At 34.4% G+C, this 23500-nt stretch overlaps 2 protein-coding genes across 4 annotated transcripts; one reads left to right on the plus strand and one right to left on the minus strand.

The window, feature by feature from the left end:
- Positions 1-8951: 8951 nt before the first annotated feature.
- On the plus strand, positions 8952-14545 carry LOC25489942 (chaperone protein ClpC, chloroplastic). Its single transcript, XM_013606305.3, has 10 exons — positions 8952-9110; positions 9448-10044; positions 10365-10480; positions 10657-10779; positions 10889-11074; positions 11416-11631; positions 12051-12268; positions 12590-12665; positions 12754-12843; positions 13085-14545. Exons 2-10 carry the CDS (start codon positions 9465-9467, stop codon positions 14261-14263), a joined length of 2784 nt encoding a protein of 927 aa, XP_013461759.2. The 5' UTR covers positions 8952-9110; positions 9448-9464; the 3' UTR covers positions 14264-14545.
- A 1280-nt stretch (positions 14546-15825) lies between these two features.
- Positions 15826-23081, minus strand: LOC25489943 (transcription initiation factor TFIID subunit 4b). 3 transcript variants are annotated; one of them, XM_039831793.1, is made up of 15 exons: positions 22967-23081; positions 22696-22856; positions 22180-22604; positions 21860-21955; positions 20879-21778; positions 19835-19953; positions 19655-19736; positions 19424-19559; positions 19244-19299; positions 19110-19166; positions 18885-19025; positions 18648-18713; positions 18308-18569; positions 16864-17034; positions 15826-16278 (listed from the first exon to the last, which is right to left on the minus strand). In XM_039831793.1, exons 2-14 carry the CDS (start codon positions 22838-22840, stop codon positions 16865-16867), a joined length of 2655 nt encoding a protein of 884 aa, XP_039687727.1. In that variant the 5' UTR covers positions 22841-22856; positions 22967-23081; the 3' UTR covers positions 15826-16278; position 16864. The 3 variants fall into 3 exon arrangements, with proteins under 3 accessions (XP_039687727.1, XP_024634193.1, XP_024634192.1); XM_024778425.2 differs by having other exon boundaries at positions 15826-16134; positions 22090-22604; XM_024778424.2 differs by having other exon boundaries at positions 22090-22604.
- Positions 23082-23500: the final 419 nt, after the last annotated feature.

Here is a 23500-nt window from a genome sequence, read left to right on the forward strand (position 1 = left end):
GGCTGGTCTAATTACAAAAAGTATAAATCAAAGCCATAGAGCTATAAGTTGTGTATGCTGTCATAGTATTTGAGAATTTATTTTACCCCTTGAGCAGTGGTTCATATAAGGTTTTCCAATAAAAATGAGAAACTAAGTTCACATTACTTTTTTTTTTTTTTAAGTCAAACTAGCCCATTAAAATTGGTATTAAGGAGAATTGAATCTGAGACTTTGAGAAAACACATTTTAAGGTCTCGAGTCAACACGACACCAAATAATTATTACAATAATTATCTTCACAAATTGTACTTTTTAAAGGAGTAATAGACAATAATAACACACGACTCCAATCAAGTTGTTACTTTAAAAAACAAAACAAAACCTTTTTTCAGTCCATTTTAGTTCAGTTGGAATATTATTAGTGGCCTACTAGACAAAACCTGATCATAGGAATTTTACTGTAACTATGAAATTTAAGCGTACTGTCCAATCATAGAGAGCTTAGATTGGAATAATTGTCTTGCTTCTTTGATAATAAGTGATCTGGCATTGTTGAAATTGCGCACTCTTCCTTTGTCTATTTTAATTTTAATTTAATGCTAACTATGCAATGTTATTTCACCCAACTATCAACAAACCCTGGCAGCCACTAGTAAAGGTCCACCACAATTTATAGTGGAAGAACCACTAAGCTTTGCAGCATCCCTGATTAAAAGCATTATTAACACCTTCCTTGATGGATCACATACACAATTATTAAATTTTAGGATGTGGTAGTAGTTTATTTGAAGTGAGAGATTTGCTATATTTCAAAATCATGATATGCAAAGACCATTGTATTAAGATGATGGGTTAACGGTGCTTTAATATAGGGTATTTTTTATTTTGCTCGCAAGAGATTCTGCTGAGTCATATGGCTTGAATCTTTATTTTATAAGGATCGAATCCAATTTTTTTTTATAGGGATAAAACATTATTAACCCTAGATAATTATGAGAGACATATTAATACTGATATTCTTTCAAAAAAAATATATATAATGATACGTTTTTGAAGATTAAATACAAAAGAATTCCCCTTATTTTAACAAAATCGTAATTTTGGCTACCAACTTTGCAATTTTGGTCTCCATATCAGAAAATATGACCAATTCATAAATTTTGACATACTTATTTGATGGTGTGACAATATTTATTCGCTTTGAGCCTTTTATATTATTGCAATTTATCTTTTCCACCGTGTGATTGATCCTGTGTCAATTTTTTTTTTTTTTGGTACAAAATTCTGTGTCAATTTAACAACCCATTTTTTTAAGGCTTTCGTTAAATAGATATTTTGTTTTCATGTCAGATCACCTAAATTATTGTCACGTTATCAAATTTGATTATCAAAATCATTGGTTCCTCGAGAATTTTAAAAAAGGGAACCAAAATTTAACAATTAAAAATGGCAGGACTATAATTACAATTGTACCAAAACACGGAGAGCAAAACTGAATTTAATCTTATTTTTTATTATCTGTCATAAATAAATTGTCTATTTTCTCTGGTCTTGATTACAAATATTTGTACAAAAACTCATTCATTCAAAATTTTGAATGATATATGAGTTGACCGAAAAGCAAAGACCAAAAGTGATGGTGAAAAATTTATGGGAGATTAAAGTTGAAGTAATTAGAGTGACTAAAACGAAAAGTTGAAATATTCAAGGACATCAAAAACATATTTAACCATATATATTTATATATGAGTACGTATTTCAAATTATCTATACATGAAGAATCAAATTACATTGGTGCAATGTTACACTGCACAATAACATTTTAACGAATACAAATTTTATAAAATCCACCGTTGGATTGAAAATTTATAATATACGCATCGTCCCTACGGAATTTTATTAAAAAGTAAAATCATTTAATATGCTATTAAGATTTGTTAAGATTAATGGCATTCAACAAAAAAACGCATAACATTTTATTTGACAAATATTTTTTAAATTTGACCGTTGAATTAAAAGTTTATAACATGTTGATAATATGTACAAATTTGAAATAAATCTAAATTTATTTGATATAGTGTTGAGATCTATCAAACTTAACGTTTTAAAATCTTTTATTTTATGATGTTACTCTTGATGCAACTCAACAATGTACAAAATGATTTTAATTTATGCAGAGAGAGATTAAAAAATAACAACGAACTTTTTTTAAACTTCAACAAATGATGCTGATCTTGTTCGACATCACATATTAGGACGTGAGTCGAGTTATTTACCTTGATATTGGCAAGGGTTTCATTCGTCACATATGCCTTGAGTTGCTCTTAGTTTCAAGTACTAACAACTTTCTTGTCAAAAAAAAAAGTACTAACTCTTACATCATTCACGAACAATACATAACATATATAACGAAACTGGAATTGGTTTCAGATCTTTTTGTCTGCATGCACAGGAGGGACCTCATATACTATTTATTCGAACATATCCCTAATCTCATAAAACTGAAAGATGTTGTGAACATTGGTAGCGACGGAGATGCATAGTGTTTCACCAATTTGAGTGAACATTCTTAGATGTTGTGACACTATTTTGTCGAATAAGAATATATTTTGTTGGGTGGAGGCACCAATATTTATGTAAACGAATGTATGAAATTAACTGAAAGATGCACGTGAAAAGATAATTAGGAGAGATAGTGATTTTGCCGTTATTAAAAGAAATTGTTTACTATGCGTGCCAAGAGAGTTTTGAAATTTTCATTGAAGGAAGCTCACCAACTTGGTAAAATAAGAATGTATATGTCATTTTGAATGTATAGTCAATTACTTACTTTGTTTATGAAAAAAAATTTATGACTTGTTATTTCCATGATATATTACAAATTTAAAGTAAGTTGAAATTTATCTAGAAACTAGAGTTGGTTGATTTTCTGACCAACCTTTATTCGTGTATGATACTTTTATTTGCGCTCACTTGCTGAAAAGGTTTATATTTTAGATTTTCTAGGCCACAATATTAATTAGACTATTATTTTTTCCACCCTATTCTTTTCCTCATGCGCCCTATTTTTTTTCAATTTTACCTCTGGTTCGGATTTCGTTTTTCGGATTGCATTAGAATTTTGCAGATGTTTTCGGATTTGAAAATCTGGAATAATGTTTTACCAGAACTTTAGCAATTTTAATCTTCAAAATTCGTAAAATAAAAAACATAAATAAAAAGACACAAACATAAAAACAACTCATTTTATTAATATATGAACAATACATTACAATAATTTTCAAGCTTTTTAAGCTTATTACATGAGATGCTAAATCTATTTCTACTCTTAACTTATTACATAAGCAATACCAGTGGCTCCAACCACCGGTGGAGAGGAAAGAGGGGGGGAGGAAAGAAGATGGCGGGGAAGAAGAAACCAATGCTGCCTAATGGGACATACCAGTAGCTTTGGTGTTGGTGGGGAGACATGGGGGGCACAGGGGCCTCTAGGGAACAAGAGACAATGATGATCAACATGACACTCAGGCAAACCAACCTCACACCTAGACTGACCCCTTCCCTATTGACCGATCATATGACCCCTGATGGATTTCCAAAGAGGCCTCTTTCTATGAAAGGTCAACGATGAAAACACATCGTTGCAGAAGAGGATAAGAGGAGAAATAAGAAGGTGTGACTATTTTTGAGAAAATGAACCCTATTTATAGTGATGGAGGGACCAAAAACGTGTTTTAAGGCCATAATTACAGTCAAAATACGTGTAAAAACACGTTTTTCAACTTGACCACCGCCCAAAACGTTTGAAAAACGTTTTCTTTGTGGTGCAGACCACTGGCCAAAAGTTTCTAGTGTAATCTGAAATATATAATCCGGAATACATGTGTATTCCGGAAACATACGATACTGGGGTGAACAACGGGAAACTTGGGACTTTGAGTATGGTGAGGGTTGGTTTGGATTTTAGAATCCGGATTTATTCAGCATTGGATTCTTTTGTGTGTCCCACATTGCACTGATAATTTTTGTGGTCCACAATGCCCACATACCTCTATAAATAGGGGGTCCCTGTTTTCATTACAATTAAACTACATCAGACAAAAAAACATAGAATTCCCTGTCTTTGATCTGAACACCAAGCTAGCGGCAGTCTACTACAACGGTGGAACACCACCCATCTGTTTAGGATTCGAGACGATGTCACCCTCTCCGGGTTGAAGGATGAGCTGGATCAAATCAACCGTCAACTCAACCACAAAGACACGAGGAGGGTGGTCGGAGTTGAATATCGATTTCTATTGTCCGACTTAGTTGGATCTCTTCGCTTCGGCCAGATGAAACTCAAGAACGACGACGACGTGCGAACCATGTTCTCTGTCTTTGGTCAGCACAGTACAAGAGGACCGATCGAGTTGGACGCTTCGTGGGTTAGATCTGCTGAAAAAATTCTGAAAAGTTTGCACCAGACCAGGAACTACGAAGAGATCCGAGCTCTGCTGGAGGGAACAGAGGAGGAAGTAGTTAGTTTAGACGATCCATGATAATGTGCTATGTTTTACTTAATCACGTGTTTTATGTTGTTTTAATTGTGTGTTAGTTATGTGTTGTTGAATTAAGCTGTTGCATTATGTTTTGAATAATATATATTATTTAAACTTTCATTACGTTTTAATTTACATAAAATATGTTCATTTATTCGATAAAATAACCAAAGATATGCTTTTCGGATTACGAAATCCGGATTTGCCTAGGGCGTATGTGTGTTCCGGAAATCGAAATCCGGAATACGTCAGCATAGGATTCTTTTGTATGGACCACATTGCACCAGGAGTTTACGTGATCCACAAAATCCAAGGACCTCTATAAATACATCCTCTCCGATTTTCAGCTTCAATACCATCAAAACACACAAACACACCAAAGAAAACCATGCAAATTTTTGTCATTAAGCTGAGGATCTTTCTCATGTGGTCGCAAATAGATGAGTTATCTCTTTATTTGACTGCATGATGAAGATCCTCAGCATGCTGCCAAAAATACAAACAAGCACACCAAAGAGACCATGCAAATTTTTATTATTGTGCTGAGGATCTTTCTCATGCTGTTTTAAATATATAGATCTCTATATAACGGCATGATGAATATCATCAACATGCTGTCAAAAATATATAGATACTCTTTAATGCCTCCTTGATAGAGAGATAACTCAAAAATATTAAGAGGTTGCTATGAGTTAGATATTGCTGTCTACCAGATGAATATGTCATTTGGCAAGGCAACATGATCTAACTCAAAGAAATCCTCTTGAAAACACCTTCCTAAAAGATTCATCATTTCTGTTATTATGGCTTTTTTTAACTGTCTATTTGTCTTATGTTGTTTCAATTTATGTTGTGTACCTTTGTTCTATTTTTTTCTAAGGCAATTACAACGAAAACGATCCAAACAAAAGGTTCTGATGCAGTTCGGACTTTAAAATCCGGAATAGCTTCATGCATTTCGGATTATAAAATCCGGAAACGCTCAGTAACATTTTGGCCGGTGACGTTTCACCAAAGGTTATGCCGTTTAGTGGAGTTTTAATACGTTTTTTGGACGGTTTTGAATGAAAAACATGTTTTCCTTGACTTCCAAATTACCTATGACTTGTTTTAGGCTATAAAAAGTCTTGGATCTTCAACATTTTCCTTCATTCTTCTTCACCCTCCTTTCTTACATTTTCATAAAAAAAATTTAGTTTTTTAGGTAGATTTTAGGAGTGTTAGTGGTGTCATGGTAGCATATGCGAGGATCGTATAACGGTCAACAGAGACCCTTAACGTCAAAGAAAGACACAAAATATTCATATCGTATTTGTCCGGATTATATATTCCGGAAACACTTACAATCTGGTCCGGATTACGTAATTCGGACCAGGTGTATTTATGAAATTTTTGAAGGGCGCGCGAGAAGGCATCAGGGTGGGAAAAGTAATAGTCTATTAATTATATCAAATTTGAGCACTTGCAATGCGATATATACATAAAGGGGTACCAATTTTTTTAGTAATACATATATATAGTATGTAGAAATATTTAGAGGTGCACTAAATTTTTCATAATAATAACGTATGCTAATTTTTAGATGGATAACAATTTTTTGTACTTGTGCGTCTGCAAAAGTTTATTTGATTTTACGTCTTTGTGCAAAAAGAAGAAGAAAATATAAAAGAATGAATAAAAACAAACGAGAGATCAAATAAACAATTCATGTTGTTGGTTTTCCTCGTGTAATTTCAAAGTGGTGAATAATGTAATTTATAGTTTATCCATAAAAAATCACAACCATGGAAGCATTACAAAATCAAAATTAATAATTCAGCTATCAATCTAATCATCCTTATAAGTACATTGAAAAGAACAACCTTGTAATGCATACTAGCATGTACCGGGTGCACTAACAACCTAAATCGACCAATACTAAACCTACCAAACTGAGAATTCTTATAGAAACACAACAACTGACACATAAATAAAATAGTCTAATACAAAGATAAAGAAGACGCGACCACATACAAATCCAACACACCATAAAGTAGCAATACCTACGCTCGCACGCTCATGCTGCTGATTAGCCGTGGGGCTATGTTAGACCTTTAAGCTGCTTCTTCTACCACTTCTTCTTGTTTCTTTTTGAGTTATTGTTGTTGTCTCTTTTTGAGATAACATTTGGCCAAAAGTCAAATGATTACCCCAAAGACAAACAAGGTAAGGAGGGAAATCCATATGCCGATAAATAAGCTAGTGGGCGTGGATGGCAGATGAGGGGAAGAGGGGGGAGGAGGTGTGAAAGGACGAGAGGTTATATTGATGAACAAGTTTTGGAAGAGGGGAGAAATGTCACTTCTAATCAGAATTTAAATAATGAGAATGAAAGAACATCAGTTATTTATGATATATCTAATATTTAAAATTGATTTTTTTATTATAAATTAATGATATGATAATTATGTTTTTTTTAATCTTTTCTTTGATTAATAAAACAAGCATTTACTTATGTTCATTGGTTTTTAAAACACTTATCATTGTTAATTGTTTCTAACAAGTCGTGAGCTAATTCACAACAACTTTAAATATTTGAATGACTAGTTTTTTTTTTACAATATCTAAGTTGTTTAATTTTTAAGTCATTTCATATCAACTAAAAGAATAGATTTTGTTGTTTACCGAGACCAAGGCTTTGTTAGTTTTGAGAAAGAAGGCACAAGCACAAACAAGTTCAACACACCACAAAGTAGCAAAGTTGCGCTCGCACACTCGTGCTCCTGATGAGCCGTGGGGGGATGTGTTAGATCTTTGAGCTGCTTTTTCTACCACTTCCTCTTGTTGTTTCTTTTTGAGTTGTTGTTGTTGTCTCTTTTGAGATAACATACGGGCAAAAGTCAAATGATTATCCCAAAGATAAACAAGGTAAGAAGGGAAATCCAAATAAAGATGCCGATAGATAAGCCAGTGGACGTGGATGGCGAATGAGGGGAATAGGGGGGAGGAGGTGGTAAAGGACGGGAGGTTATATTGATGAACGAGTTTTGGAAGAGGGGAGAAAGGTCAATTCTAATCGGCAATTAAACAAGGAGAATGAAAGAAAATCAATTATCTATAATATATCTAATATTCAAAATTGATTTTTTTATTTTAAATTAATGATATGATAATTATGTTTTTTTTTTTATTTATTTTTTTTATTTTTTATCTTTTCTTTGATTAATAAAACATGCATTTACTTATGTTCATTGGTTTTTAAAATGTTTCTCATTGTTAATTGCTTCTAGCAAGTTGTGAGCTAATTCACAACAATGTTACATATTGAAATGACTATTTTTTTTAACAATATTTAAGTTGTTTACTTTTTAAGTCATTTCATATCAACTAAAAGAATAGATTTTGTTGTTTAAGGAGACCAAGGCTTTGTAAGTTTTGAGAAAAATAGTTGGTTATGTTAGAGGTCTTCAGTTCAAACACGGACGAATGAGAAAAAATTAATCTTAAAACCAACCATTAACATTTGTCATTAATGAAAAAAAAAAGGCAAGGTCCGTGAAGGGAGTTACACAAACAAGATATACACATAAACATACACCACATATACTTGTACGGTCCTTTTTTTTTTTTTTTTTTTTGTGGTGGCCAATGTTTGAACCTCGAACCTTGTATATATTATGCATTGTCCTTACCAACTGAGTTAAGCTCACGATGACACTTGTATGGTCCTTCAATTAGGTTTTGTAATTGTTCTATAATTATTTTTCGCTAGGTTTTTTAATTTCAATTGAAAAATTAAGATGTTTTTTTTTTTTTTTCCTTCTCTGTACTATTATAAATTACAATATTGTGTGGATATGTCTTAAATTGATAAATTTTACTTTGATGATTAAATTGACCGAGATAAACTAAATTTTACTTTGATGATTGTATCTGACGTTTTAACAACATGTGAATACTATTGGGCACTCTCGCGACGTCCAATAGAATTTGCAACAACTAAATGTCTAAATCAATCAAGATAATTAATGTGTGTTACACCTCTACTTTTTGTTCAAGAATTGATTTTGTTGTATTGTAAATCATAATTGCTTGTCTGTTTCCCTACGGACACTTAGTTAGTTGATTATGAACAGACCAAACAAAGGGTATGATAGTTAGTTTTTTTTTTTTTTGAAGGGATGGTATGATAGTTAGTTATTGAGTGACATTATGGTTCTAGTTATAGATAAGGGAGTTCATGGGTCTTGAATACATTGATAATGAAAGATAATTTTATAGATACATTCAATCTCTTGTCAAAAAAAATATATATATACATTCAATGAATTCATGCCACATAGATAATTTAAAGATATTTTAAAAATTAATCAATAAAAATTTAATTGAATGTTTGTGTAAAAAAAATTAAAGTGCATAGAGAAGTTGATGTTAATCACATCCTAATAGGAGCCTAAAAAAAAAAATAAAAAAAAAAAGATCCTATTCCTATAGGGAAAATCTCTTTCACGCTTAACCTTTCTTTCTCGGTTCCCACGACCGACCATCTTCTTCTTCTTCTTCACCGAACGACCCTCTTTCGTCTCTGCAACTGCTTTTTCCTATCAGGTTTGTTAAATTAGTCTTTGAAACTGGGTTCTTTAACACTAGGTTTTTGCTTCAATATTTTTACAATTTAATCTCAATTGTTTGTAAAATTAATGCTGAGTGAATATGCCTTCAATTGAAAAATTTGATTTATCATTCATATGCCTTATAGTTTTGTATTGCATTCTGATTGACTAACTTTCACTTTGAGCCCTCGTTTGTGGGAAGTTTCAAAAGAAATGTAATTTATCTGTACATTTATTGTAAGAATGCAAGTACACATTTAATTATACGGGGCAGTGTGTTATTTCATTTGAATTACATGTTTGCTGATATATTTTTTCATCAACGAATGCAGTGAACAATTCCGGAATCATGTCTAGGGTTTTGGCACAGTCGATTAATGTCCCCGGCCTAGTGGCTGGTCGAAGGCATGTCAATAACAACAATGGATCCGTGAGATCAAGACCTAGGTCTGTCAGAATGATGTATGCTACACAAACTGCTACAATGCGACTGTCTGGTTTCTCTGGATTACGTCCTTTGAACTCTTTGGATTCTATGTTTAGACCCAGACAAGATTTTCATTCTAAGGTGCTCACTCAGATTGGTACTAATAGAGCAAGGGGTGGTAGAGGTAGCAGATGTGTAACTAGAGCCATGTTTGAGCGTTTCACGGAGAAAGCAATCAAAGTTATTATGCTGGCTCAAGAGGAAGCTAGGCGGCTTGGTCACAATTTTGTCGGAACAGAACAAATTTTGTTGGGTCTTATTGGTGAAGGCACTGGTATTGGTGCTAAGGTTCTAAAGTCTATGGGAATTAACCTGAAAGACTCTCGCGTGGAAGTTGAAAAGATAATTGGAAGGGGTAGCGGTTTTGTTGCTGTTGAGATTCCGTTTACTCCGCGTGCCAAGAGAGTTTTGGAACTCTCATTGGAGGAAGCTCGCCAACTTGGTAAGTGATAGCATACCTTTATATGTCGTTTTTCATATCAAATCAATTATACTTTGTTTACGAGAAAATTGTGTTCATGACTTGTTATTTATATGATTTATTCCAAACATGCCTTGATTGTTGCTTTGATTGATCTGATGGTTGACCAATTTGAATTAAATACATTCAAACTGAGTTTAAAATTATCTACGAGTTGTTGTTAGTTTATTTTTTGACCCGCCTTTCAGCGCTTTCTGCTCTTTCTTTTATTTGGAGTGTGGTTAAATATTTGTATTTGTTTACGTTTGCTGAAATTTTGGCTTACATTTTGGAATTTCTAGGTCACAATTATATCGGATCTGAGCACCTGCTTTTGGGTCTTCTTCGAGAGGGTGAGGGTGTGGCCGCACGTGTTCTTGAAAATTTGGGTGCTGATCCAACTAATATTCGCACCCAGGCTAGTATTATGTTCTCATTTATTCCTTTTATGTATATTTATTATATTATATAAGAACATGCTTTCATCTTAATTTATGTTTTCCTTTTATGTATATTTATTATATTATATTATATAAGAACATGCTTTCATCTTAATTTATGTTTGTGTGTTTGCGCTCCACTTGAGGGGAACAGGTTATTCGCATGGTTGGTGAGGGTGCTGACAATGTTGGGGCTACTGTTGGCTCTGGAAGTAGTAATAGCAAGATGCCAACTTTGGAGGAGTATGGCACCAATTTGACCAAGCTAGCAGAGGAGGTAACTTACAATCCTAGTTTTCTCAATGACAGATTGTTAATGACGTCTCATTATGTGTTCAAGCATGCTTATTTTCTCTCGTCTTTGTCCTCTAAAATCAAAATCCTAGGGAAAATTGGATCCTGTTGTGGGTAGGCAGCCACAAATTGAACGTGTTACTCAAATCTTGGGTCGTCGCACCAAAAATAATCCTTGTCTTATTGGGGAACCTGGTGTCGGAAAGACAGCTATTGCTGAAGGTCTCGCCCAACGGATTGCAAATGGTGATGTCCCTGAAACCATAGAGGGAAAGCAGGTTGGTGTTTCTTTCTTTCTATTTCTAGTTTACAAATTGTTGTTGGTTTGGTTTATTTGCTCTTTCTTTTTCAGCACCACAAACATGTTCAAGTTGCTCAATGTATTAATATGATTTCAACATATTTGCCCATTTACTTCCAATACTACATTTTGACTGGAAAGTAACTTTCTTGCATCAAGATGGTTAGACTAGTTCTGGAGCACCTTGCGTTGTATTTAGTCATATGATTGTGTTGTTGTTTTGAGTTTCTGTATTGGGTCCGTTTTAAGTTCTTAGATATGGAATTTTAGCATATTTTTTGGCGTCTTGACATGAAAGCCTCATTCTGCATGATTTAGGTTATAACCCTGGATATGGGTCTACTTGTTGCTGGAACTAAATATCGTGGAGAATTTGAGGAGAGATTGAAAAAACTAATGGAGGAAATTAAACAAAGTGATGAAATAATACTTTTCATTGATGAAGTGCACACTCTCATTGGAGCAGGAGCAGCTGAAGGGGCAATTGATGCGGCAAACATATTGAAACCAGCTCTTGCTAGAGGTGAACTACAGGTAATATTTTCTTGATATAAAAAATAGATACACGGCATTTTACGTAGTATGGAAATAATTCAGCAATACAATGATTTCAAACTGTATATCAAATCACAATGCAGTATTTCACTTTTGACTTGCAGATCAATGACCATATATTTGCTGATGTTTCAATAATTAGCTTTGGAATATTTTTATCTGAAAAAAAAAAAGTGTACACATTTTCAATGAAGTCACCAAAACTCAAAGTCACCGAAGTTAAACCCATTTTCAACAGTTCATTTTTTTTATCAATAGTATAAAAAAATTAAAAATCCTGAATGGTCACTTTGGACTGGCTATGAAATGTGAAGACTGAAGAATATATATGGTTGTGCATATGCTGAATTTGCCACAACTTTCATCTCTTAAGTAAATAAATTTAAATACTTATGCAGTGTATAGGAGCCACAACACTAGATGAATACAGGAAGCACATTGAAAAAGATCCAGCTTTGGAGAGGAGATTCCAGCCAGTTAAAGTGCCAGAGCCAACTGTGAGTGAAACCATACAAATATTGAAAGGGCTTAGAGAGCGCTATGAGATTCACCACAAGCTCCGTTATACCGATGATGCTCTTGTAGCTGCTGCAGAGCTGTCATATCAATATATCAGGTTTGACATAATTTATATTATGCACATTCTCTCCTCATTTCAATTTTGATTTATGCTGTGTAAATTTTTATTTTTTTTAATAGTTCTGGTATTGCATGTTTAATCCCGCGTAGTGGGAAAAGGCTTTGGTTATTGTATGTTTAAATGGGAATTTTTTGACCAAAGTCAATCTTTTGGAATTTATCATTATGCCTTTAAATTGTTTACAAAATTTATTTTGGAACTCTCATATAGTTGTGAATATGAATGAATCAAACTGTACCCTGTATCTTGTTGTTTTCCACCTGCTGTTTATCTTAATAATAATTATGTCTTCTGCAGTGATCGATTTTTGCCTGACAAAGCTATAGATTTGATTGATGAAGCTGGTTCCCGAGTTCGACTTCAACATGCACAGGTATTGTTTGTTCTTCTACCATTTTTGAACCAGCAGTTCTTGTCTCGTTTATTGTTGAGCTAATTGGGCTGGATTTATATTCTTTCAGTTACCTGAAGAAGCAAGAGGGCTTGAAAAGGAGGTTAGGCAGATAGTTAAGGAGAAAGATGAAGCTGTTCGCAATCAAGAATTTGAAAAGGTAAGGCCATAATTTAAGATTTAGCTTGCATAACATTAACCAACATTTTAAGGATACTTAACCACCTTTTTTCATACAAGATTACATAATATTAAGCTAATTAAGGCTATTTTATCTTTACTAAAGTTCTATAGCGACTTCAGTCTAGTTTTTGTTTGAAGACATTGTAGTGGTTTGTTCTTTCGATTATGTATCTCCAAATTCTTTTACTTTTGGCTAATAATCAGCGGGCTGATGGTAGGCTGGAGAGCTACGGGATAAAGAAATGGATCTTAAGGCTCAGATATCAGGACTAATACAAAAAAACAAGGAGATGAGCAAGGCAGAGAGTGAGGCAGGAGATGTAGGTGCACTTGTGACTGAAGTTGACATACAACATATTGTTGCCGCCTGGACTGGTATCCCTGTTGATAAAGTCTCAGTTGACGAATCTGATCGCCTTCTCAAGATGGAAGAGACCTTACACAAACGCGTTATTGGTCAGCATGAAGCAGTAGAAGCCATTAGCCGTGCTATCCGCCGAGCTCGTGTTGGACTTAAGAACCCTAACCGGCCGATTGCCAGCTTCATCTTTTCTGGCCCTACTGGTGTGGGGAAGTCTGAGTTGGCCAAAACATTGGCCTCATACTACTTTGGATCTGAAGAAGCCATGATTCGGCTTGACATGAGCGAATTTATGGAACGGCACACAGTCTCCAAACTCATCGGTTCACCTCCTGGATATGTTGGTTATACCGAGGGTGGTCAATTGACTGAGGCAGTTCGGCGCCGTCCCTATACTGTTGTACTCTTTGATGAGATTGAGAAAGCCCATCCTGATGTCTTCAATATGATGCTTCAAATTCTGGAAGATGGGAGGCTAACAGATAGTAAGGGAAGAACTGTCGACTTCAAGAACACACTTCTTATAATGACATCAAATGTTGGAAGCAGTGTGATTGAGAAAGGAGGTCGTCGCATAGGATTTGACCTTGACTATGATGAGAAGGACAGCAGTTATAACCGAATCAAAAGCTTGGTGACCGAGGAGCTGAAGCAATACTTTAGGCCAGAGTTCTTGAATAGGCTGGATGAAATGATTGTTTTCAGGCAACTTACAAAACTGGAGGTTAAGGAGATAGCTGATATAATGCTGAAGGAGGTGTTCGAGAGACTGAAAACCAAAGAGATTGAGCTCTCAGTGACAGAGAGATTTAGGGAGAGAGTGGTCGACGAAGGTTATAATCCTAGTTATGGTGCCAGACCTCTAAGAAGAGCTATAATGCGACTTTTGGAAGACAGCATGGCTGAGAAGATGCTTGCTAGAGAGATTAAAGAGGGTGACTCTGTTATAGTGGATGCTGATTCCGATGGAAATGTGATTGTGCTCAATGGTAGTAGTGGTGCTCCAAATTCATTGCCAGAGTCTCTTCCTGTGTAATATTGTGTACTTGTTTTAAGAGCCATAGTCTGTTTAGCTGTTGATGTACATAGAGTTTTTGATTGGACTATTGTTAGTGTAAGGCAAGTTTGCCCATATCAACAAAGCAAAGTAGGGAATGGTCGGGGACCTGGGATAGGTTGCATAGTTGAAGAATTTCAATTTTTAGTGACAGCCCAACATTTCAAAGATTTTTTAGTGCTAGGCGTTTGGTTGTCTCACATTTATGTATTGCCTAAGGGAGTCTGTTCTATCTATCTATCTATTTTTATTTAAACTTTAGGTGCTCCCTCCATTTCTTAATACATGTTGCTTTTGAAAAAAATTCTGTTATTAAAAAGCCTCTCTAATCAAAATCTCCATAAACTTCTCAAACAAATGAACATTTTCAATGCAAACAAGCTTTTATGTGAAAACATTTTTGTTTATTCCCCCCCACGTTTTGCTTTTGCGCTAAAGTGAAAGCAGATTATTTAACAAAAAAAAAAGAATTATTTGGGAGAGCATGTATCTCCACAAATTATTTTCAACTATTTATTACTTGGGAGAACAATCACTTCATTATGGAAAAATTGAAAAAGAAAAGTATAATTAAGCAAGGGTAAAGTGGATAAAATATAGCCTTAAAACCATCAAAATGACAAGTAAAAAAGTAACACAAAATTTCTTCAAAAGCGAAAAAACAAATCACCCTCTGCCATTTTGTTCAACCATCTACTTTTTCCTAATCCAACAATTATTGACCAACAAATAAAATAAAACAGTCCGAAAGAGAGAGAAAAAAGGTGGGTAAATAATTGATATTATTAAAGAATAACATTCAACATGGGAATGGGCAGAAAAATATCCAAATCTCAAAAGCGAAATATATTAAGGAACATGCGGAGTATAATTTATACGCAATTCGTTTTAAAACAATGAACATAGGACATTGTCGGATGATGAAGTAAAAATAAATGCTTGAATCTTACTATTGCAAATATGATCTAGGTTTGTTTAGATATATAATTTATTTAAGCACTTTTGTCGTAAACATTTATCATATACATTCTTATCTATAACTAAATATTAATCTAAGTTAAATTGGTTTAATAAGGAGCTAGAATATTGGTTATAGAACAAAGATTATGAGGCCGATCTTGCGCATGTAAAAATTTCGGTCAAAAATGTAGAAAACACTGTAACTTATAGACTCTCCGACAATGCTATTAAAATAATCACTTTCACAAGTTTTTACTAAAAGTTAAAAAACAAAATAACTGAGAACTTGAAAGAAAAAAAAATCTAAAAGTTGCTTTTAGTTGTCACAAAAATCATTTTAGAAATATAAAGTTAAAATACCTGTTACCAATCTTTAACGATAAGACTCGAGTCTTGACCATGATAACACTGTTAAGCTGTTTTTAAAATATCTTGATAATTGTCTATATTATAAAACCTAATTGGTTGAATTTATAAAAGAAAATCCTGTCTGTGTATAATCCTTAAACTATTATATATATGCAAAAGTTGGTTAAACTAGCTAATTGCACTAATTAATTATTCTCATCGACACAGAAGTCTGATTGTAACCCTTAATGTAATCATCAATACAATTTCTATAGTATTTTTTTACAAATGTCTCCAATCTATGTCTTGCAAAATAACGTAAACATTTTCTTCAGACATCCAAAACAAATGCTAAACAAACATTTTTTTGGTTTAATATGGAATACAGTTGTGTGAGTGACAATTTCACATTTCTAAGTTTGAATGCAGGTCCTGCATTACTACAAGAAAAAGGTCAAGAAAGTGAGTCCATCATGGCAAAACACAGTAAAGTTTGAAATCGGTTCTTCATTACTACAAGATAAAAGTCAGAAAAGCAGGTCCTGCAATAACATCAATGTTCAATTGTTACATGCTGCAGTTTTTGGAGCATAAAAAGAAAACAAATAATTTCAGGTCTTCTTTCACTGAATGAGTCGAAGCTTTTTACACACGCCCTGATGCATATCACCATCCCGATATGTTATCTACAGAAATTTGAGGTGTACAATTAAAGAGCATGCAAATCCAACACACCCACCACGACCAGACATTTGGAGATTGAAACAGTAAATGCTACTTAATTTGATACGGCAACAATCATGACTATCATTTTGACAGTGAAATTAAGATGGAGCCAGGGATGCAACAGTGTCAAGGGGCATAACTCCCAGCTTCAAACCTCAAATTTTCTCAGTGACGAGTTTCAGTTTAATTTCATTATTTCCATGTTACCCTATAGTGAAATGCATACAAGAGAATGCAGTGGGTGGACATAAAAAAGAGCTAGTTTCTTTGAAGCTAATTTGGAAACGGGACCAAATCCAAATATAATTGGAAATATCCAGGTTAATAAAGAAAACTTAGTCGATCTCCAACTTGTGACCAATTAATGTCATTGATCAATCATTAAGCATAAGTTAATGGCATTGATCAATCAATAAGCATAAGATAATGTCATTGATCAATCAATAAGTATAAGATAATGTCATTGATCAATCAATAAGTATAAGATGAGAGAAAGCACAATGGTAATATAAACAGGAAAAAATTACCCAGATATTTCATTTTACCTCATTCGGTTGAAGTATCAGAATGAATCCTCTCATGCATTCGATACAAGAGTGATGATTTGGACATCTGAGGTTCCCTCTCCAAGACTGCAATTACATCCTTCACAGAGATGCTACGAGCTATGCGAGTTTGAGATCCATGAGAATGATTTTTCCCAAATTTCCTAGCCGCTGTTGGCAACAAGATCACAGGGACATAGTATCAACAAAAATGTTGCACAATGTAATCAGAACATGGGGGTACACACACATATTGTATTGTATCTGGAGACCATGGGGCTATAAAGTTTTATTAGTGAAGTATGAATTTGACAAGACTTTTTATGCATGTTTAGGTCGTGCAGAATCAGTTTTTCAAAACTCCAGACAATTTGATCACGGGGAACACACGAGGGAAAACAAACAATACTGTCTTAAACAGTTATTAAACAAAAAAAGTTGAGAAGATATTCCACATTTAGTTATTTATATTTACCACTTCAGCCAAAAAAACATATTAACAAGAGCTTAGATCTTTTCCATTTATACAATTGATCATCACAACTCCAATTATCTTCCTCAATTTTTTCTGCCTCAAGAATCTATTTTGCAATTGAAATTTACACACACAAAATAAAAACAAACCCCCTGCTGGCACATGTGTGATATGTCATGTTCTGATAAAAATTATTCTGCATTTTTATTTATTGATTTGTTGTATTTTCTGCCTACATTTCTTAGCCAAATGCAAGTGTTTAAAAAAGCACAGTTGCTTACAAAGCTGCTTTCTGTTTGATACAGTTAATTACTTCCAACTGGATTTCTGTGCTTCTGAGATTTGTCCAATCTTTTCAGTACTGTGCTGTGATATTTATAATAGGGTTTGTCTAACATGTGCAATATTGCGCATATTAAAGCAACTAAAAGTAGTAAGTTTTTATTGAAAAAAAAACAATTATTTATTAAAAAGTTATACATTATAATATTATCTTTGAATTTTTAGTTTCTGCCAGTGTTGTTTTTTCTTTTCTGTTTTCCATTAGTGAGCCCAACTTCCTACTCCTGGCTTCTCTACTGCCCGCCTTCATCCAAAATCAACCAGTGAGCTCCAAAACAACTTATAAGTTAGTTCAATATATACTGGTTGATTTTGGACGAAGGCGGGCAGTACATCCATCCTCTCCTATTCTCATTCAGACTTCGGTTTTCTTTACCGCTCTTATGCAAGGAAAGTGTGGGTTTTGCAGAGTTTTGATTGCACTTACTAAATTTGAATATTAGGTAATAGCATGTACATAATTAATGTTTATTTTGAAGCAAAAAATTATATATAAGTTGTTTTAAGATATGCATAAAAATCAATGCAGCCTGACTAACTAGTTTGAATATACAACTGAAATGATAGAAACTCCATTGAATTTGTAGACAGCTGCAAGTAGCAGGAAACAACCAAAAAGAAACGCACCTGAGTTCCCAAGCGAAGTTGGACCTTTTCTCTCCCTTTCTTGATTATCTTTTGTGCTCCTTCCTGATGATGGTGAAGATTTGCGACTGATATCTTTAGTTTGCTGAGAACCAGATGCAGTGTCCGTCCCCCCTTCACGCTTCTGCCTGGCTTGCTCAGCCATCAATTGCCACTTTGACAGCATGTCATCTCCCCCAACAGCAGCTCGGGCTGCCACATTTGCAGCATTTGTCCTCATTTTGTCATCTACTTCCCTGTTTACCTACAATGCATTACCAATAAAAACATGACTTTCCACATATATAAAGGTGAATTGCATCATCTAAATTGACAGCAGTACCTTTGTTGCTTTATTACGACCCTCATCTTTCTCCTTGTCACCATCAACTCCGGAACTACCCTCTACCTATACTCAAAAAATAGCATTACAAGTTTTAAATGATAAGCACATAGGTCCGTGTGAATCTGTGGTGCAAAAATATAAAATATATGCATGCCAAAGTGCAAGGACAAAAACTGTATTATGTAATCAACTATACAAAAATCAAATTCCACAAAGCGACAAAATGGAACCCACATCATTTAGTTTCCGGAGCTTTTCTGTTTCGGCCTGTTTTTTCTCCCACTCTTCCCTTGCTTTCCTATTCATTGTCATGATTTGCTGTCGAACATCTGAAGTGACAACAGTCCGATGTCTTGTTTTCTCAATATCAACCCGCTGGTAGGAAAATTATCGGAATTAAGAAAATTTACATATTGACATAAAGGCTACTCATACAAGCAGTTAGAGAAAATAACTGACCTGTTTTGACATTCTAATTATGTTACTTATTACTCCACGCATTCTTTCCTCCACACACTGAACATTAATTTTCAGCCGTAAGATTACATGGAATCCTACTTGTAACAAATATTGAAATATGGGGTTAATCTCACCAGTGACAAGCATCTTTCCACATCATTACCCATGCCTTTCAAGCCACACTCGGTCACTGCCAACATGACAAAATACAACAGCTATAAGGCTTATATAGGCCCAAGTACATATCTAGATAAGTTTGAAGAATGGCAAAAACAAAATCAGATGGACAGAGTAATGACATAAATAGGACTAACTAATCTCAATCAATTTTCTCTGCAATGGAGCTTTCAGTAAAATCAGACTTTCCTCCTCTTCTTGGACAACTCTTCGAGATGCTTCTGAAACTCGACTGTCATCCTTGGGCCCAGAAAATAACTGTTCTTCCTCCTCCTATAAAAAGAGAACACAAAAATAGCCTGAAATTTTAAAACAGAAAAGTATGTGTTCCCAACTATGGTTTTCTTCAATATGACGAAGTATCATACCCTAAGATCAACACCACTAACAGCCGTAACATCATTAAGCTGATCAATGCTTGGTTCCAGAGAAGACACCTTTTGTTTCTTACTGTAGGATAGCAAGCAGATATGCATATCAAAATCAGTAATTGACAGCAATAACTAACCCAGAAAAAAAAAATGAATAAGCAAAATGCTACGACTCACCTTGGAGGAGGAGGTGAAGAACCAAGTGCCTCAAGTGGTTTCTTCTGGCCAAGAGGAGGTTTTTTTAGTGGTGTCTTTGACATGACACCAGAAGTGCTAGCTGGGATCTGAGAGCTAACCTAATAAAATTGAAAAGGAGGCAAAGAAATAGAGTATCAGCAAAGTATTAAGATATCATTAAAAACGGTGATGAACATGCCCTTGCAAACAGAACAATGGCTTGTTTTTCAAGAAAAAATTACACACAAAAAAAAAAGAATGAATTCATATTATGTAACAGCCAAATGCTTTAAAAAGTAGCATGAAATGGAACCTAATGCAAAATTATAGGCTTGTTACTCTCCATTAAAGAATAAGAATCAACTAACTTTCAGTTGGTTGCCAACTGTTTTGTGACAGACTGACAGTTATAATCAGTGTTCATACAGTTTTGACAGTTACAAAACAGTTAGCAACTTACTGAAATTAGTAGAGTCCTATCCTTTAATACTCTCTCCACATGAAGGGAGAAAATGCTGTTAGAAGCTACAAATCCTAGCAGCCCTATTTAGATCTGATAATATAGTACCATAAATTGACTCTTGATTATTGACAATATAAAAATTTCGGATTAGTTTCAATCAGTTCTTGGTTACTTGTTTTCTTTCAAACTGTATATAAGAAGAAGAAGAAAAATATTGATACTGAAGAATATATATATATATATATATATATATATAGAGAGAGAGAGAGAGAGAGAGAGAGAGAGAGAGAACAAGAACAAGAAATCCTCTAAATCAAAAGAACAAAAAAGAAAAAAAAAGTTGAAGAGGAGAACGTGAAAATAGCAAAGCTTCCCAATCTCTCAAAAAGACGCCTTACTATTTCACAAAATTATAACATAGGGGGAAATTTTCTTTAAACAATTCAAGCAGATTAATACTGTTTGGGTGTGTCATGCTCATGATCATGAAAACAAAAAAGAACATTTGGATACTATTTGATCCCCAAAATTTAGGCACTACTTCTTTAGACAAAAGACATGCAAATTAGTTTGTAACTTACAGAGACAGTTGGATCTGGTTGAGATGCAAAATGGGAAGCAGTATTTGGCGCAAGCAAGCTAGCAGATGTTGTATGCGCCATGCTAGTGGATGCTAAAGAACCTCTTGAAAACTCGTCCTTTACAGTGCCTTGATTGATACCACTACCCTGTTCATTTTGACCAGAATTAACAGAAGGCAACCCATGCAACTTAGATAAATGATGCCTATGTTGCTGCTCAATAGAAAGGTCATTAGGTTCCTTTTTTACATATGAAGTAGATGAAAACAAGCCTGAATTTTGTTCTGCTGATGTTTGCCAAGAATTTGAAGTTTGGTGTGATGATGTATTATTTACCACAGTCGACACAGATCCACCTGGCATTCTCTTAGGATCATTGAAAGAACTCTGACGTTCTGCACCTAAGTGATTTAGACCAATGCTCGGATGTGGAATTTGCCTTATGTGTGAATCATGAGGATGAGGTTGTGGTCTGAAAGATGATGATGAACTAGTGGTTGTCCCGGAAAAATGGCTGTAGTTACCACCACTGCCTCCATATGTCGATGGGAAATGTATATGCTGTTGTTGCTGCTTATTTAGGCCTTGCATGTGAACGGCAGATCTTTCAGTTTCTTGACTAACAGCAATAGAACTGGATGTTGGTAATTGATTTGATTGCACTACTCGAACATCATGTTCCTGAGGTTTTTTAGCACTGATGTCCATAGTTGAATAGGTTGGCTCACTCTTCACTTGGATAGCTGAAGAAGCATTATGAGAATGGTCTGCAGCAGCATTCATACTTCTCTGATGCAGTTGTGCTAATGCATGGGGATCGTTAAATTTTGTTCCACTGGAAGTAACAGTTGGCATCCTTACAGGGGGCTGCTGTCCAGAAGAACCTGTATTGGTTTTTGTCTGCAATAAAAAGGATGGTTCTTAGCATAACGTTGAAATCTATCTCTAACCACCTTAGGAAAAATCATCTATTCTGCCTACCTGTTGTTGCACTTTTGTTAATGCTATCCTAAGCATCTGATCCCCCACAATCCCTTTCATAAGCCGTACAAAATGTTCTTTAGGTATTTCATCTCTCTAGACAAATGACAACGAAATTGACAAAATGAAAAACTTAGAAATATGAAAAAGCCTTGCACAACAAACTTTAGTAGTTTAGCACGGCATAGAGGGAAAAAGGACATGATATGAAACTGGTTTGAGAAACCCACCTTCAATTTGTTAAATAAAGTTTGAAGTTGCATTGCCCTGTCCTTGGGAAGTTGGGGAATCAATATAGGGAGCAACAAGCCAAATGGTACCTGTTTACTACGATTGACTTGGCTAATAGGTTGTTCGTTGACCGAGGCCTGTTGATTACTCATCTGCTGCAGCTTTGCATACTGAGATTGTTCATTGGGATTATTTGTTTTGATTGCCTCGTTGTTAAAAACAGGTTCTTTTTCAGATTTGATAACTTCATTTGTTTGAGATTGTTGATGAGAAACAGGTAAAGTCTGGCGTTGTAGAGATTCGTCTTGTGATTGGCTGTGTGATAAATTAAGATTACTTGCATCCTGTGAGGCAACATTCTGTATCGGTTCCACGATAGGTCCTTGCTCCGTTTCAGAAGAAGGTTGCTCTTGCTGTTGTTCAATTTTAGGCTCCTGATTTTGAGAGTCAGTCTGGTTGTCGTGGCTCGAAGTTGGCCACGTTGGTAATGATTGACTGAATGAATTATTGCTTCCTTCATAAAAATATGATAACTAATTTATCGAGCAAACAGAAAATTATAAAATCAATCAACAACAGATAGAGAAGTATAAATTGGAGGATACCTGCATCAGAATCAGAAAGGTGAGAATTAGAAGCATCTCCGCCAATGTCTCGATTCAATGCTGCTTGGAAGGCTTCGACATCTGCACCGGAATGCATAGTTTCATCCTCATCGTCTTCGAGAAGCTTTACTATAGATGGGTCCATAGCAACGCACCGTTTTCTGCAATTCAGAATTTCAAATTTATTTTCAGTTCAGAAATATCAGGGGAAAATGACATGAACAAGTATAAATCACAACAGAGGAACAGGAAAATTGAAGATCGAAAATACCCGAACGAGTTGCAGAAAGGGAACCAAGAGAACGGAAATCGCGACTTTTGTTTGTGTAGTTGGAATCGCAGGAGAGAGAGCTAATCAAAAACCTCTGTTCAGACCTTTCCTTCTTATAAATATATATACACACACACACACACATATATATATATATATATATATATATATATATATATATATATATATATATATATATATATATATATATAGCTTCTACGGTACACCTCACAAATTGAGGTGTACATATACTCTGCTTCATAAATTTATAAATTAATGATCATTTTATGAGATAAGTTGTTATTTGTCATTATTTATATTTTAGAAAACACCATCTCATGAGAAAAAACATCATTTCATTGTTTATATGAATTATATTAAATTTTTAACATTTTCTTATAAAAAATAATCAATATTCTTCATTATGAGAAATAAAAATTCAAAAAAAGTAAATTTTATTTCATTAACGCTTTTGGTAAATAAGATTTAATTATTATAATTGTCAATGATAGAAAATAATTATTTTTTCTTCAA

Source organism: Medicago truncatula, chromosome 3, assembly GCF_003473485.1.
Source record: "Medicago truncatula cultivar Jemalong A17 chromosome 3, MtrunA17r5.0-ANR, whole genome shotgun sequence".
NCBI classification, from domain to species: domain Eukaryota; kingdom Viridiplantae; phylum Streptophyta; class Magnoliopsida; order Fabales; family Fabaceae; genus Medicago; species Medicago truncatula.